Raw genomic sequence first — 19371 nt, forward strand, 5'->3', positions numbered from 1 at the left:
TTTTTTAGCTGTGGGTTATATGTATAGGTACTTGTTATATATCGTTATCGTCTGTTGTATAACGTTTTCATTTTAAACTTATACATACATATATATATCACTACGTTTTGATTCGTAATATTATATTCTTACTTCTGTGGTATGTCTTGAGTCTGTTAAGTTTTTTAATTGTTATTTGTTGTTCTGTTAAACATATAAATTTTGTATTGTAGAGAATTTATTATTACTAAATTTTAAGATATATTATAAAGTGAAAAGTAATTTTAAACAAATTGAAATTTGAATATTAACATTCATAATAGAAAAAAATGTACTATTAATCCCTTAATAATGCTAGTTAAAAATAAAAGCAAAAGAGACTAAATGAGTTCAATAAACAATAAGAAGAGATATAAAAATTAAATATAAAATATAATTCAAAATTAAATAAAAAAAAGTTAAAATTTTAAAATCAAATTCTTAAAAATGCCGCAACGTTCCCCTTTTGCCATACAAGAATTACTTGGCTTAAGTAATTCAGCAGCAGCTGCAGCGGCAGCAGTGGCAGCAACACGTGCTGTTTCAAATGGAACTGCTTCACCACCACAAATAACAGCACATGGCAATAGTACATCACCGACTGCTTTAAGCCAGAGTAAAACATCGCTATCAGGAGCACATGATTTAACACCATCACCACGTAGTTCGTCTGCAACTTCAGCTTCTTCAATGTCTATTGCGACTGCAGCTATAACACCGGCCATGTATGCGAATTCTTCAGTTTCACCACCGTTTACAGCTGATCAACATCATCAAATGACCATGGCAGCAGCTTCACGTATGGCATATTTTAATGCTCATGCCGCGGTTGCAGCAGCATTCCTGCCACATAACCTTAATGCCACTGGCGGGACATCCTCAGCAGTGCATCATACACAAATAGCACATCACCAGCATCCACATAATCTGCTGCATGCACAGGGTAAGTATTATTAGTTTGACAGATTTTAAATTAGTATCCGTTAAGATGAAGATCCATTACTTTATAATAAAAAAACACATATTTATATTTTGAGTAGTTTTATAAGCTATAATAATAATAATTAACATATATAATATATAGAATAAGATATTGGTATTTCTATATCCTTCACACATCCAAATTAAGTAAAATTGATATAATTAATTAACCAAGATGCTTCAAACGCGGCAAAGATGATCTGATGTTATACTTAACTCAACACAAGTATAGTATATATAAGATATTTTTGACTATATGTTCCTCTGTTTGTCTATCAGTCTGTTTTAGCAAACACTCAGATTTAGCTACTCAAATTTTGATACGGACGAATAATATATTCCACGTGGACTTTTTGGGGTTGAGCCTTTAAAATTTATAAATGTAGATGTTTCATCTGATGATTAGTCAGCAGATTTCTATCTGATTTTTTCTAATCATAGTAATTATTAAATTATAATAATCTTCAATATGTATTCTAGTTGTTCTAGATGTATACCTATGTACAATATATGAAAATAATATTTGACAGAAAATTTATAGACACAGTCAAACCTGTTTTTGTGCGGCGGATAGGGATCGCAACAAAAAAATACGAGTAGGTATAAAAATTAGTTTTCCAAACACAATTGAAAAATATTTTTTAATGCGGTGGATAGGGTCTGAAACGAAAAAAAAACTCACAAAAACTGGTTTTTACTATATTTTATTCTATTTTTCTTTTATTCTAAGAGTTCATATAACTTGCCAGAGATAGTTTAGAATTTATTATCCGTTTTAAAAAACTCTTTTGAATCCAGGAATCATACAATAAGCTGCATAGAATGGGTTTATAGAGTCTTTATAATAAATATAGAATTATGTTATAATAGGTTATTTAACTCGATTGCTTGCACAGGAACTTACTTTTATGCAGGAATAATATCATACAATTTTTGCGTTCTTATACGGTCGAAAATTTTCGTTTAAATTTAAAACTCAGAGGGTTTTTATATTTATCCAAACTTAAATGAGTTTATAATTTAAACCGTTCAGTTTAAAAAGAAGTACATAACACTGATTATGTACATCTTCTAAACCCTGAGGTTGATTTTCAAAACTAATAGGTTTGTTTTTAAAACTTATTCGGTTTAAATTTTAAACCGAAAGTCTAAAATTCGACGCACTCTTTAAGCTCTAAGGTTTAAAATTAAAACATATCGGTTTTAATTTTTAAACTCAAAAGTTTATACTAAAAACTTCAGAGCATAAACTTTAAACTCTTTGCTCTTAATTTTAAACTGAAGGTTTATTTCTATATTAACCCTTTAAATGAAATAGGAGCAATAAAATATATTTTGTTTAAAAAAATATTTTATTTATCGTTTATTCAATTTATAAAATTATATTTCATTTATAAAAAATAATGGAAGTGGATAAGACCAGATACCTTCAAGAAAGCAGTCTTGTATCCCTTTTGATGCGAAGACTGTTAGCACTTTTTTTTTACTTCTTGCCAAGCTTTTGTATGCTGAGTGGTGATTTGTGGAAACTGAATACAGAAATCAAGTAAAATCTGAAAGTGAGTTCATATAAGAATTTCATTTCATATTTTCAAATTTACTTTACTAACCAGTTCGGGATCCAAAAAGTAGAATGGAAATATATTTCCTATATTGACTTTTTGCTCTAATAACTTCTTTCTATGCTGTGTGCTGCTGCTTCTAACACACAGTTCTTCTGAATTTTCTATTTCATACTTCTTTCTTTACGAAGTTATGAAGTTACGATTTTTAAGTTGACTCTGAAGGTAACCTGTATTATTATCAGGATCGAAAAAAATTTTCTAATGGGAAAAAAATGAAGTGAATTGAAATAAAAGGAAGTTTTCAAAAAGCAAATTTCTTTTGCATTATTTTGTATACTTACTGCTCCATAATACTTTGGATTGGTTGGCAAAAATGGGATAAGCTCCGTTGTAATCGTTGCAATGCGCAATTTAACTATTCTGCTCGGAAAATCGCCAAATTTACTTATAACGAAATCTGCCAAAGCACTGACAATATATTTAATATATTTAAATATATTTTTTTTAACGAAAAACACTTTAAGATATCTCCCGCACGGCTCTATACTACATGCGCACTTACCAAACGATCACGAACAATTGCTGCATTTTGCATTTGCGCATTTCTTCTGAGCAAAAAAGTGGAAAAACTGAGAACTAGTGTAAACACAACTATATAACTGTGGCGACAATATGGCGCCGCAATAAGAATTCGAGGAAAAAAACCTTTCAGTTTTAATTTAAATTTGAATAGGTTTATAATCACAACTTTTGGGTTGAAAACTAAAACTTTTCGGGTTTAAATATTTTATATACGTATATTTTTGCTGACTTTAAACTCTGGGGTCTGAAAACTCAACCTTTGATGGTTTCAAAATAAAACTTGCGGTTTATGTTATCAACTCACGCAGTTTATTTTCTGCGATTTAAACTTTAAAGTTGAAGCATTCAACTTCTAGAGTTTATTTTCTTATATATTACCAATTATAAACTTCAGTAGGTTTAAAAAGCCAACCTCAGAGTTTGAAAATATTGATATAAACCCTAAAAAAGTTTACAGGGTTGAGAATTTAAACTAAAATTTTCGACCGTGTAGATCTGTAAGACTAACAACTGGTAATGTCAGCTTTTGACACAGTTCTAACGTTTTTTCTTCTAAATTGCAAATTATGATACTTGGAACATTTATATATTTATTTTTTTTCGAATATATGGAATTTATATATATTTGTTTGGAATATATATTTACATATTTGAAGGGTTTATTACCTAAATTATTTAAACTATGATCAAGGGGTCCAACAAAACTTTGCAGAGAGTAATACATATTTTTCATGGGCTTGATTTTGCTCTAGATACGGGAGTGTATCATCTCTTAAAATACATGTGTTTGCTTCGGATGATTTAGCTCAAAATTGGTTCATATCCAGTTTTCAGTCAGTATCTCTAACTTGTTAAGCTTACTACCAAACTATTACGACTTAAAATTAAAAATAGAATGCTAATAAAAATACCTTTATTAAGTTAATATAATAAAAACTTTCTTAAGAATTGTTTTATTTCTTTATACTCACAAGTGAGAGCCTCGTAGAATTACGACGGACTAAATACCATATACATATGTACATATTCAAATATAATAAAAAACCTCAAGATTTCTGTTGTGAACCAAAAATAGACGTTAAGCTTATTAATAATTTGCATAATTACATTCGATGAGATATCAGAACAAGTTCATCAAATTATTTTCACACATTGATTAAAGATTTAACTGTTAAAAAACTACAAAAATAAACAAAATTAAAGTAACAAATACAATAAAATCAACAAATCATTTTATTATTACAATTATTATTATTATTATTTGCTTTTTTCAAAAAAATAACAAAAAAAAAAAAAATAGGTGAAATGAGAAACTCGTTAATTCAAATTAATCGGAAGTCAAAAAATAACAAAAATCCCAATTAAAGTAGAAAATTGAAGAAAAAATAAACATTTTTAAATACACAATATTTGTATATTTGTTTATACAAATAATAATAATAATAACAACAACAACAACAATAACACAGCAATACAGAAATACCACTCAACATAAAACAGTAACAACAATGATAATTTCAATAATCACAACAGAAAATGTGGCATCCACTGCTGATATCGAAACGAAATACAACAACAAAGACTCGCCGTTTGATGAAAAAAGATACACACATATCGAATCGAAATGAGATTAATCCGTTCGTACGCTAATTACTTGCAGTACTTGACTCCTAAGCGGAGGAGTGTAGTTGTGTGTCGAACACAATTGAATGACAAACACTTTATTTGTATCTCCGTTTCGCTGATGACGCTGATGAGCTGGCCAACTATGTATAGTACGAAGCAGAAGTATCGCAAAAAATTGAATTGTGTCAGTGTCCGACAAATTGCAATTTTCATATTCAATTTCGAATTTTGTTGTACTTCACAGGCAACGTACTCTTAAATCACATTAAGTTGACAGATACAACGACAAACAGACAGACATGTTGCTAGTTCGATGGATAAGAAGTCTGCAGTGTTTAAGTGCTACGACAAGTAACTCGTTATTAAATATGCTTTCATCCGGATATGATAACTTTGAACTGTACTTCTATTTTTATTTTTTATGGGGTTTGTTTTCTATAAGATATATTCTTACTGACACGCTACATTTAAGTATCTGCAGCTTTAGTTTATATTCAAAGTAAGGAATTCATTCCAACTCAAACTGCAGATACTGTAGAAAAGAGAGAGAAAACTGTATACAATGTACTTGAGGAGTATTTCATGGATCAAAAGGATCCAAGACTAGGAAAGATATGCTCTATATTGTCTTTCATTTAAGAAATCGAACTTGGAGAAACACACTCTAATCCGACTAAGGGGCACAATAGATCTTTTAGGTCGCAGTGCAATATCCCTTCTTTTCAATAATAATATACATTATATTATTATATATATATATCATTTGTAGTATACCTTTATTTCACTCGTATATTATATAGATACATAGATATTATAGATATTATAAAATAATTTATATAATATCAATACCTATATATATATGTATATATATTATCTATACAGTATTTCATCAAATGTCTTTTAAAATGCAAAGTATATGTAATTTAATAGATTTGATTTAATAATAATATAACTATACTCCTATTAGGTTTCAATACCCTATTTCCAGTTTTAGCTACATTTTACTGATCCTGACAAGCTAACACAAAAAATATATATTATATAAATTCATATAAATATATATATATATACATATATTCATTTTCATTAAATATATAATTCAACAGATATTATTATTAATGGTTAGAAAGCAGTATAACCGGAATAGATCTATTGTACATAATTCAATAAACACTAATGCACATAACAAGTTATAACCACAATAGAAGATACAATTTTTCAATGTCATGAATTATTTATATATAATATATAAAAGATATATTAGATTGTCCAGAAAGTAATTTCGTTTTTTTGCCAACACAGGGTTTAGTTATATATATTTCAATATCTGATATAATGTGGTTTGGTTGTGAAAAATTTTAATTAAATATATATTTCCTTGTTTGTTTTTTATTTATTTACGTTTTCATCTATATATCAAATACATACTTATGCCAAATTTCATTTCGACATATCATTTCATTTTGCCCTAAAGCAAAATCACTTCACGGGATATATATATATATACTTTGCAATGTTGGATTCATCATTTGTGGTATAATTTCCTTTAATTTATTATTAATTAAGTTAATCAACTTCATTAGCGACCTAAATCAAATAAACGACTTTAATGAAGGCAATACAAACATACTATAATTTAAGTGTGAAGATGATATTCTATAATTTAAGTGTGAAGTTATCAGTATTTAAAAAGCATTTAATATAGTTTAATACTTTATTTACACTATGGTATTTATACTTTCCTATTGTGTATTATTATTATTCACAATAGATTGCCAATTACATATCTCTATCACGCACTATAGTTCTTAGTCAATTGAAAGATTTGCTCGATTCTCTGCTGATTATACTTTTCCATGTAGTCTGGAGCGGCATATGCGATTTCACTAAAGGGTTTGTGTAGAGTGTGGCCCAACCACCCATACTTTCTATTTAAGATTTGTTTATCAATTAGCTTTTGTTCTGTTATAGCCTATAGTCACTAGTTGCTGATCGTTCTATGCCACCATATTCTTAAGCCACCATATTAAGTCGTCTCAAGCATCTATTGATAAAAGTATCGTACATTTGCAGTTATTAATTTATTTATCAAAGAAACTCCAAACAAAATCCATACAAAAAATGTGTTGACACTCGATAATTGCATATTTGGTATATATAAGTATAAGTATATATTTTCAAAAGTTAATGTGGATAATAAGTACAACTATAGAATATATTATTGTAGGGTGTTAATATTCTCTCTATAATTCTGCAATGATACGAGTATATTCACTGTTAAGTTACTAATTTCAACAGCATGCAGGTTACGCCATACACTCATATTTACCCACGTATACGTCAACTGAATCCGAAAGAACTACCGCAAAGGCTTCATTTATTAGCCCTACAAGAGCCCTCATATGGCGGAGTGCAATGTCTCGTTGGTTATTGAAGTCTCTTCATTTTGCTGCTTTGAACGCGTAAATGTGCTGCTTTCTGTGTTCTTGTGTAGTTAAAAAAAAAATAAAATAAAATAAATTTAAATAAAAAATCGAAAAAAATAAATAAAAAATTGCAAGTGACATATCAAAGCGAAATTAAATTTGACAGACAAGCGCGCTAATTTTTCTGTTCCTGTCATTGTTTCAAGGCGTCGTCGTTGAGCTGTGCTGCCTGGTGCCTCCTGCTTACTGCCTGCTGCCTGCTGCCGGTACATCCCCGCTGTTTGGTTTCGCAACGCTCTAGTTTTCTTTGTTTCAGTGCATTTCTGTAAACATTTAAAACCTAAGAAGATTCCAAAAAAAGGGTTGTTAATAGGGCAAAACGTTTTCGCTTTTATTTTATTTTTTTTTGCTTTAGAAGATGTGGAATTTTAATTGTTCCAACGCTGACACTTCGTTAATGATTTTAAATTAAGCGATTTTTCTGCGTTCTCTGACTAAATTACTGTACTCGAGCTGTAGTTATTTATTAGCCTCGGATATGTGATTGATTGTTCTCGTAACGCTACTCTTTTTAGAATTCTTAATGAAATCTGATATGATTTCTGAGTTTTTTTTATGTTTATTTATTTTTTCTTTTTTAAATGAAATCTGACGTTTTTTCGAATAAAAAAGTGCGAGAACAAAAGCAAATATTTCGCGTGAAAATTTGCAAGTGATGAGGTAATTATGAACAGATTAGAGGCAAACACTTGAGATGTACCGCAAAAATGTACACATATGTTTTATATAGATATTATATAAAAAAAATTCGTTTATTAATTCAGATTAACCTTTACTGGTTTCGTTACTCTTAAACTGATGGTAAAGAGATATATATTGATTTTCAGAAAAGTGAAAAACTAAATTTTCCAAAGAATTGATTAAAATAATAAAATCTTATATATAAAAATGAATCGAAAAATGTGTTGGTAAGCGCATAACTCAACAACGCCTGGACCATGAATAGAAAAATGACGGAAGATGGTTGAAATATGTTGGTGGGATTTAGATTAACAAAAAAAAAGTAGTACAAAAGCAATACAAAAGATCTATAGAGATCGTAATTTTGGAGTCTGTATTGCTATTGTTATTATTCTTCTTTTATACTCTCTAATAAGTTTCTAGAACACAATTCTGCGAAATGATTATGTTTCTTAATTAAAACTGAAACTAAAGAAAAATTAATGTGTTTCAAACAATAATCATAGTAAGCATGTAATAATTTGTTTCTATGCTTATTATTATATATACAAATACATATTAATTCATTAATTATATTTTAATTATTCAAAATGCAAAGTTCTTTATAACTACAAAGGTTTGCATGAAGTTTTTTTTCTTCTAATTTAAGTAAAAAAAATTATTTAAATTTCTTTTTAAAGTACACTTAAGAAATAAAGAAGTACAATAACTTCTTAAGAATTCTAGAGTGAACTAGACCACCCAACAGCAGAACTATGTCAGACAATTCGTCTGCTGCTAGGCAGTCTCAAATCGATTTCTTGCTGAAGAACAAGTAGTTACCGCCACTGTTCTTCTCTGCCCAGAGGCAAGTAAAATACAACAGTGGTGGCCAATATAAGACTGCGCCGTATTTATTAGCATAAGTTTAACAAAAAATTAAAAAAAGGTTGTAATAAAAAAATTATTAATTAATAAGCAAACCAATTAATTCACAAATTGAACTTATTTTTGGTTAATTTGGAAACTTTCAAAATTTTTTTAAGTGTACTTGAGATTTGGTGAATTTCGTGCTAAATAAACTAAAAATTTATTAATAGAATATATATAAAAATTTATTTGATATTATATATAAAATGAATAGAATATTAATTTACAATGCTAATCGTAAGTAGAGATATATATGTGTGTATATAGACAATTAATATTTTATATAAAATTTTAATGATTTTATTCATAATTTTAAAGAGCTGATTCGTGTCTGATTGAGAAAAAAATTAGCACAGCTGCTTTTCAAAATTGATTTTATAAAAATGTTGCTCTTGTCAGCGATGATGACAAGCAATTTTTAGCATTTTTTAAGCAATTTTGGTGCACAATAATTGTACCCAATAATTGTTTCAAATTATATATAAATACCAGTATTTTGTATAAATGTGAAAATACGCTTTCAAGTATATCAAAATATACTTTTCGTATATGAAATGTGAATAACCCATAACTGTGTTAGTCATATGTTGTATTATTTAGCAGATGTCATATTGTATAACAAACAATTAACATTAGAAGTTAAAAAATATTGGTAGAGTTCCTTCTTCTCTTAAAAAAGTCTCTATGCGCTATTCTGTTTTCGGACACCTCGAAATTTTTAAGAAATAGTTTTTCTAATAACTCTATTTGGAATGTTCAATAGGTTCGTTAATGTCTTAAAGAATGTCGTAATCGATTTGTTTGCATATGATATGTTTAAGCATACTTTTTCCCTTCGTGTGGATTCTGCAGTTCTAGTTAAAGGAAATACATAATATTTTTGCATTGGTGCCTGCTAATCAGTATCTATTAGCACCGCCAGTTTTGCTACTTTGAATATAGCTTTATTCAGGATAATCGTGGTTTTCGGTGGATACTATAGCTAATCAATATTAACTTGAATTTTTCTTCGAAAGTGGTTTTAATATGCTTCTGATCCTTCTGCACCCATTATTATTGATGTGCCCTGATAACCTTTTGATATTCTTTAAGTTTTATAAAAGAATAGAAGGTTTTGAATATTCTTAAATCAGTATCATTAATAAAATTATGCGCTGATAGTTCATTAATATTTGATAAGTTTCATAAAACAATCCTGAGTTTAGTTCAATAAAATTTGGGGAAGTTTTTAAAGTATTTTGGAACGAAAGAAGTATTTTTGATTAAAGAGATATTGCAAGCAATTGCAAAATAGATCACTTAGACAAATAGAGGGCCTTAGAAACATATCCGGAATTTATTTCGATTTTAACACTTGCAATGAAAAACTTGTCATGAGTGTCTTGTATTGACCAATTGCAAACAAAATAGGAAGAGGTAGCGGTATGTAGAAATATATATAAAAAAAATCTATTAATCCTATTGAACTAAGTAAACACATTGAATATTAAGTAGAGATAACTGCTGATGGATTACTGTGCTGGAAGATTAAATTTATTTTTTATGCAGTACTGAAAAGGATAAGCGAAACGCTAATAAAACATGACAGAAAACTAGTTTCTATAGGGTTTTAATTAGCTGATAGACGTCGTTTTTTACCAATATATGAGGCATTAATATATAGTCCAGGCGCCTTTAAATCGTTTCTTAAGTGGTTCCTTACGATCGCCATTTTAATCTCATCCAACACTTATACACATTTCACAATTCAGTTGGGCGAATTGTGAAATATCCTATCCGGTCCTGTCGAATCGTCTGCGTATATGCTGATATATATAAGAAGATATCATTAAGATATTACAAAATGATATTTTATTACTTCCTTATAGCTTTCTTCTTCCTTCTACTTAATGATAATTGCATAAAACGCTAATTGTAAAATAAATACATACATATGTGTATGCAATAATCGCCAGCCATTCCATGAATAGTGATGTATGTACTTTACTATGTAACCTAATTCAAATGAAAATGTTTTCGAATGTTGAATACTTGCGAGTAATGACATAAATAAAAAAATTATTATAAATTTCCACAAAAACAGCTACGCAACTTTGTAACGTCAATGTGGCAACCGACGTCACAGATACTAATTGCAACACAGCCAAATAATCTATTAACGAAATTTAAAGCAATTAATGAGGCTGTGAAGAGCAAAACAATTAACGCAGCTATTAGTAAAGTGGCTCAAATATCAAAGGTAAAATCGCCAACAAAATTCGTTTAAATTTATTTAAATTGTTTAAATTGAAAAACACACAAATTAAGTCAACAACAACAACAACAATAACAACAACTGTCAATTAAGAGGCGGTAAATTGTTAATTTAACACCGCGTTAATTTGGCCAAGAATGCATTTTAACAATTGGCAATTGCTTCGGAAGAACGTTTCTGTTTGTAAATATGCCAAATTTTGTCACAATAACGTAGTTTTCCTTTCATTTCTGAAATTGTGATTTAAAAAATCTTCTTTAAAAAAGATCAAAAAGGAATACTTTTGAAATCGAATTCAAATAGCATTGAAGTGGCGCTCTAACAATTAACTACGCCACGATGTATATTTAATATGAAGGACAGTATGTTTACGTCGTACAAATAATACGTATGTTTAATAAAAAAAACAATACTAAATATATACAAAAATATGTATGATAATTAAAAAATATAGTCAAATGTTGAACCTTTTCCGAGTTAGTGCATCTGGGCTCTTTTACTCTTTGATAACTGGAGGTTTCTGCAGAGTCCCACCAATTTCACTGACTAAATTATGTATTCCTAATAAGCTTCGTGATTATTCAATGACTGATCTAAGATCTGCATACCATCCCGTAAGGTTAGTGATTACTCTGAGATTAGAGATTCACAGCTATGACTTGAGTCACAGCTATGTAATACATACCCTGCGAAGGTATGTAGACGGAAAAACAGATTTCATATATACAGAAGCTAGCGGTTTATAATGACGAAAAAAGAAATATAAACAACCGTCTACACTAACGATTTTTACAACTATATAGTCTGTTATATGAGTAGCGGCATTATAGGTATGTCAACTTACATGAACGTTTGTTGACATCCTCATCTAATCTAATTTATTATTTATTTACTGATATCATGAAATTTTATCATCTTTAAACTGCAATCATATTATTATAAGCAAGAGTTTCGACACCTGGCTATGAGTTTTTCTAAATTCAGGTCACAGAGTTCTATATTCCTTTGGATAGTTAAGTAACTATCCATCACTCGTATCAATATATAAGGTATTGAGTGCATAGTCGATTTAGCAAACTTCGGTATCTTATTGATAAAATCACGCCACTTAAAGCAGCAGGACAATTCTTAAATATAGAGAGGTTGCATTCGGATACGTTAGAGTTACTGAATGTAAAGAGCCTTTCCTAGATTATCCAGGTGCTTAGTGATAGGGGTAATCATAGAGGAGATATTTAATTTTCTTAATTAAATATAATAATAGAGACACTATCTGATCAGTATTATTACATAATTGAGTTAGTGTCAATTTTCATTTAGTTTCAATATATTTTTTTTTTATGGATATGGCTAGAATACATGAGATGGATAGACAGGAAGAAAAAAGATATATACCATTTTTGTTTTTAATTATATTAGCCACGATACCAGATTATTAAATTCGATAAATCCTTTTTTCTTCGCCATTTTTGATATCATTTGAAGTATTTGGGATCTGATTAATATAAAAGTTTAGTTCAGTAGTGTTTCATGGTATTCAAATGGTATTCAAATAAGGGTACTATTAATAGCTAATTGGACACTGAAGAACCATTTCTTTCTGTTTAATGGATTAAGTCCGTCACTAGACATAGTTGCATATAGAACTAGAAAATAATAAGTAAACTGTATAATACAACACATACTATAAATATTTCAAAATTAAAATTTTTTTCATTAAATAAGTTGCTATATTATGAAACAGCTGCATTTAACACATGCAGAGGTATATCCCAGACCTTTAAATCCGAATAGGCGTTACTTTATTCAACGGTAAAACCTATTTAATTTAAATATTTTCCAATAATAAAATAATTAACTGTGCCAGTTTATGATAATAAACTAAAGAAATTCTAAATTTTTTTAACACTTTGAAAGTATCTTTTTATATGCAAATCAATCTTTAAATTTAATTTCTTCCACAGTTTTGAAAACCCAGTTCCGAAAACCCATCGTCGACCCTGCTGTACTCACTTTTCGTTTTGTTCGGTGAAGTGTGCGTGCACAAAATACGAGCATAAGTGCCTCTCAACATTGAAAAAGTTGTTGCTTTTGTCGGAGGTGTGAAAATTTGTTGCAACACGTTTTTCCAACAGTTTTTTCGCTTTGTCTTTGTCATTCACAAGTGCATTTGCGGCAATCTTTTTCATTGTCGGCCCATTGTTTTCTCAGCTTTGAATTGACGAAAAAAGTCAATTAAAGCAACTTAACTTTGAGTTAAGTGGCCTTTTTACGAGGGTTAATTTTTGTTATTGTCGGTAAATTTGCTGTCCAACACTAACACGCATTCAGTCAAAAGCCTCGACTTACTGAAGAGGTGAGAGACTCAATTGGAGCGCAAAACGTTTTATACTCGTAAATGTATGTTAGTATGTATGTATGTATGTACAACCAATTAGTGTTAATAAAATCTTTTTCAATTAATATTTATTTATACAAAGCTTACATATTCACTGATATTTTTTTTATAATATATATATTACAATAAAATGTAGTTTATTCCAGAAGTCCGTTCCTTTCAAGTCTTGGTTAAAACTGGGTATACTTACAGATACAAACTGTAGATTCTGAGAAGAGAAAGAGAAGTCGGCAACACATTTGCTGTTAGAATGTCCTGCGCTAATGCACATATGAAATAAGCTCCTAGGAATGTATATTATTACAGAAGAGGGAATAAAACTCTGTAAAGTAGATTCTGTATTACCTACTAAAGCCCTACTCTTAGCCCAGATGGGGGCACAATAGACCCGACGGTCGCAGTGTCGGGTAACCAAGTCCATACTTTAATCACGACTTTATAACTCAAACCTTAACGAGAATGCATAAGTGGCTTAATTTCATTGTTACAGCAATGATTGCTTATTGGAATCTGATTAATCCATATGACTGTGCGTAAATTAAAGCATTTTGATCAGCTATAACCCGGTTATGTATCCATTATTATTCCAGCAAATTTTTTATTCCATATTTCTGATTTTTAAGTCTGCTTTTTATATTATACACAGTAATTTTAGTTGGAACCATTGGTTTTGACGCTGTTGCTTATAATTGTATACCGCATTAGATATACATGGGCTTTATAAATCAAAATTTGATTAAATTTAAGACCTGATTACAATGGGCTAATAGGCCTAAGTGGTTTCACTAGGGATGCCGGTATAATCTAACCTTACCTAAGATCTGATTGTATGACTTTTTAATAGGGTTTTATTAAATACGATGACCTTTTTTTATATATTGTTTATATAATCTGTTATTAAGGATTTTGTTTAGAATTGATTTTTTATGTCCATTTTGATGAAATTAACTAAAGTCTTAAAATAAACAGTAGTGAAATTGAAACAACAAAAATATTTTTATTATTTTTAACTAATTAAAAATACAAAATTTTTTTTATTTTGTTTTGGTAATTGTTTGTTGTTCAATAACACGAGAAAGAAAACAGAATTAATTTAGGAACATTATCTCACAAAATCACAATACGCTAAAATATGTTTTGGGTATGATTTCGAACCCTTGGACATAACAAAGAGTTTTGTACTTCAATATAGCATAGTTTTGGAGATATCAGGCTTCAAAGTTTGGCATTTTTACACATAATTACCATGGAAAAGTAGATAAGAAGTGTTTCTTTTGTCTTGTTGCGTTTTGATTACAGAGTTTATGTTTAATCTACTTTTATAATACTTTCTTATAGAGATGATTCCACGAATATTAACTAATTAGTAAAGATGCGATTTTGATATTGACTAGATTAAATTGCGTTTTTATAATATCAAACTTTGAAGTTCTGTATTTCTGCCACTGGTGATATAATAAATTGTAATGAGTTTAGGTTTGCAATCTGATGACTGTTTATATCATCAAAACGCTTAAGGGCTATTTTCGTAATATATTTTTAAATGCTTTTAACATTCATATTCTTGTGTATATCTGTATTACTTATATAACAAGGGGTCTTCTCAAGTCTTTCTAGGTATATATTGGTATGATTTATATGTTATGATTATGATTTTAATACTTACTTTCATACAGGCATGTACTTGGAATCGGGTTGAGTTTTGTATCAGTTGTAGTCGTTTATATAATCGTTTATATAAAATTTATATCAAATAAAATACCTTCAGACTTATTAATTTTTTAAAAAAAACTTTGAGGGCGTTTTGTAGTTATTCTTTAACAAATCATTCCAAATTATTATTTTCCTATTATATCGCTCTCACTTCCTTCAATGTCTAGCGAACTTCTCCAATATTAATTAATCATTCCAATCACTCCAATCTATATTAAACAAGTTATCAGATTTTTTAACAAAACCATATAATGATTTTCGGATCCAGTATATGGCAGTATCTATCCTAAATTCCCTCAATTAGTTAGAATATCACAACGCATCCACTTCTTAGAGATAAGTTGTGTCAGTTTTAGATTTAGAGATCTTAGATTTAGATGGTTTGCTGCTGGCATTTATAATTTATCTATTATTTAGGGATTATGTATTATAAATTTATTTAATTAACATTATAAATTCGTACAATATAAGAGTATTGAATATTTTCAATAAAATGTTTACTAAATTGAATTTTAACGTTTGTTTTGGCGAAAGAAACTAAATTTTTAATATAAACTATTGTTTTCAGTAGAGAGGTATTTCGAAATGTATTAAATTACAACAATAAATTTTAATTTTATTATTTTATTAATTAATTGAATTTTTAGCTAGAAAAAATGTTTACAATAATTTTTAAACTATTACACATAATGTTACTAATAAATTAAAAATTTTAATGTATTTAAGATATTCGTTCAATTATAGTTTCTTAAGTATCTCAATTATTTATTATAAAAATTATTTATTATGCATATATTTTATTGGAGTCTTTTATGTTGTATTCATAGGATTCCCGCAACTTAAACCGTTCGGTACACCAGGAGGCTGTTTACCAGGTAATTTTTTTTTTTTGATTTGTTTAATTATATTTGCAACGAAAAAATATATAAATTAGTGAATATAGTTCCAATATATATTAAGTCAAAATTTTTTATTTATATCATCACTGACTAAGTTTCAGCCCATATACCAGTTTTATTATATTTTCAATACAAGTAAAGTTGAGAAGTGTAAAATCTTCTCCTTTAAAATATCCTCAAAAGGGGTAAAATTTCATAATTGCACATATTCCTTTTTTTTGCATTGTGTTTATTCCATATTCGCCGTAAAAATATTTCTCCTCATAAAAATTTCAAATTCTGATTTAAAAAAGATAAAATAATGATAAAAAGGATAAATATGAAACCGACGAAATCAGGGAATAAAAACAAGCTTCAAAAGCGTTAATTGCATAAATTGCACAAAAGGCAATTAAAACAAAGGAGAACCACGTGACAGACGACTGCTGCTGGTCGGAATATTGGTTAGAAAAGGAAGAGCATGGACCGAATTGAGATTTGAACTGAGAACAATTGTCAAAGGCAAAAAGGATAATAAAGGAATGTAATAACTAAAATGGCAGTGCTATTTGCTTTGATTTGACGTTCAAAAGTGAATGTAATAGTAGGATAAAAACTGTTGTAAAATTTGTTTATATTTTGTTTAAAACTGCCTTTCTAAAACAGAAGATATGTTATTAGCATAAAATAATAGTTACTACTTAATATGCTATTGACATCGTCATAGGAACTCCACACATGGATATCATACGTCACATCAGGTAAATGAGAAAGTTTTAACAGTCCATGTGGATATAGATCTAATCATCGCTTTAGAATAACAGTCTTCCTTAACAAAGATAAGAGTCTTATACTTGTTATTAAAAATAATGGTTGTAATGAAATACTCAATATTCTTTGGTAAATTGATCAGATTTTCATAAATGATCCTGTATGGGTCGGCTTATATTAAAAATTTCGTAAATAATATATTAATTTGGATAGAAGATCAAAATTGTCTAAAGATTTTCTATAGCTTAGTTCTTTTAGTAAGCTTTTCTAATTTGTCTATGAATTTAATATGAATTATTTTGTCGAAAACTTGCCACTAGACTAGAGAATCTTGAAGGAATATAAATCTAACTACAGTCGTGCAAATCCAATGCATTATTTTGGACTGTGCCTCAAATTTCTTTTCTTTAGTTGCTTTGCTGAGCAACTAATGCTGTGATTACTACTTGATCTACTTGCTTTGTACCATTAAGTAAATATCAATTAGTTGATTGCAGTGCCAGGCCATTAGATAACTTTCATGTACCTAAGTTAGCGATTTTTCGCCGTTTTGCTACCAGATTCCTCGCAAGGACTCTTAAGATAGAACTAAGACTTAGAATTCAGATAGTATTCAGACTAAATCCATCCCACAGAATTTAGATAATTTAATATAGGTCTTTCGTCTTCACCGATGAATAGTCTGATAAAATATCAAAAAAATATCTTTCTAACAACCTATATCTTCTGAACGCTAAAGTCGGGCATTCACAGAGAAAATGTATTGTTTTTTCTTTTTTCTACGGATTTCCACAACTTCTGCAATGAGGATTGTGAGGAATGCACAGTTTCTCTATATGGGTTCCTATACACAAATGACCAGAAAGAATTGCAGTAAGCCTTGCATTGTTTACTCCATCTCTGTTGTTGAGTTCCGAGGATCTATTTTTATAAATTATCCACTCAAATTTTTTAATCTAAAATATATATCTTCAATTTTTAGATAAGATTAGAAAGCCTTTCAAGTACTAAGTTCTTATAGGGCTTTACACATTTTTATATCATTAATCGCAGAATAAATAACATTATTTTCACCTTTTTCGCAACACATGTCAAACTCACTAGTGACTTTCACACAACCATAGGTTAAGCATGGTGTTTTTTTTACATGCTCTGACACAACTCGTAGGTTATATGCATTTGTAAAATTTCATTAATTAAAGTAAAACAAAAAAAATAAACTTATTTAACTTATAAAAGTGTTTAGTGTACAAAATTAAATTTTCAACACATGCAATAAATTTCCCAAATTGCTAATAAAATAAACAAAATTCTAATTTAAGCGCCGATAACACAAACACTACCAGCAGAACAATTGCCAGATAACCTGTGCCAGATAGTGTTCGGAAAAAGTATATCAAATACTGAAAAATTTCATTTTCCGGCATTCGTAACGGTAATAAATATTTTTCACATACACACTTTTTACACGCAATTTACACGCAATCTACACAACATCAGTGCGAATGTGTGTAAGAGTGCGGAAGGATGAACACCACACGAAGGTCGTCGAATAACGTGTCAAGCTTAACATATGAGGTGGAAGGAAAGCCCCTTTGACGTGTACACCTCGTAATGTGCAATTTAACCCTTTCGTTACACACATGAACGAAACAATACATTTGGTATATAGAAGCATATGCGTCGTGTCGAAATTGTTGAGTGAAACAGAAAAAAAATAATTTTATATAAAAAAAATTAACACATAAAAGTCAATAAAATGGTTACAAAACATCAAGTGACAATTGCTCAGATGTGGTAGGATATAATGCAGATGATAATACAAATGAATTCAAAGCGAAACAATTAGATTAGAAAAATATGTTCGAAAAATTTATTTCCTTACAAGTTATTGACTTAATAATGTATATTAGAGAGAATTATTGAATTGTCAGGAGTGATGTATTTTATGATAAGACGTGTGTAGTATGACAGTAGCTCAAAGATAACTTAGTGTAACTTTACAAAGAAGTGAGGCATTGGAAATATATTGGGCTAATATATTGGTCAAATATTTTTGGCTGTAATTCTACAATTATCTGTAAAAAAATCAATATCTAGTGATTTCAACATTGACGAGTGGATTAATACCTTCCGGATTTCATGCCATCAATTCTTTCTTCCTTCTAGATTAAGAGATTAAATCTTATCATCTATTGCAATTCTATTGAAGAGGACTATTCGTTTTTAAATTGACGAAATTGAAAATGATAAAATAGTGATCGCGTCTTTGGTTGGAATTCAAAAAACCCATCATATTTATTTTTGAGTACAACCAACATTGTAAAATTCGCGAAAAAATCAAACCGGTCTAACTCATCTATTTTAATTTACACCAGTGGGACGCTTGCGCTTTGGATGAAGATTTTGGGAGACATTTGCGAGAAGCTATTAATTGAAGTACCGCAATACTTTACCAATAAAAGCGACATCTACTGATTTATCAAAAATATATTCGACGTTGTCAATT

The 19371-nt window shown here is 29.1% G+C and overlaps 1 protein-coding gene across 1 annotated transcript in view; it reads left to right on the plus strand.

The window, feature by feature from the left end:
* The first annotated feature begins 465 nt into the window (after nucleotides 1–465).
* The window catches only part of LOC119666688 (homeobox protein aristaless-like), an 86107-nt gene continuing 67201 nt past the window's right edge, over nucleotides 466–19371 (plus strand). Inside the window, exons 1-2 of the mRNA XM_038075970.1 lie at nucleotides 466–961; nucleotides 16041–16088. Coding sequence (XP_037931898.1) covers nucleotides 466–961; nucleotides 16041–16088 — 544 coding nt within the window. The remainder of the gene's footprint in view (nucleotides 962–16040; nucleotides 16089–19371) is intronic.

The sequence above is a fragment of the Teleopsis dalmanni genome, chromosome 1 (assembly GCF_002237135.1).
Source record: "Teleopsis dalmanni isolate 2A chromosome 1, ASM223713v2, whole genome shotgun sequence".
In the NCBI taxonomy this organism is placed as follows: Eukaryota; Metazoa; Arthropoda; class Insecta; order Diptera; family Diopsidae; genus Teleopsis; species Teleopsis dalmanni.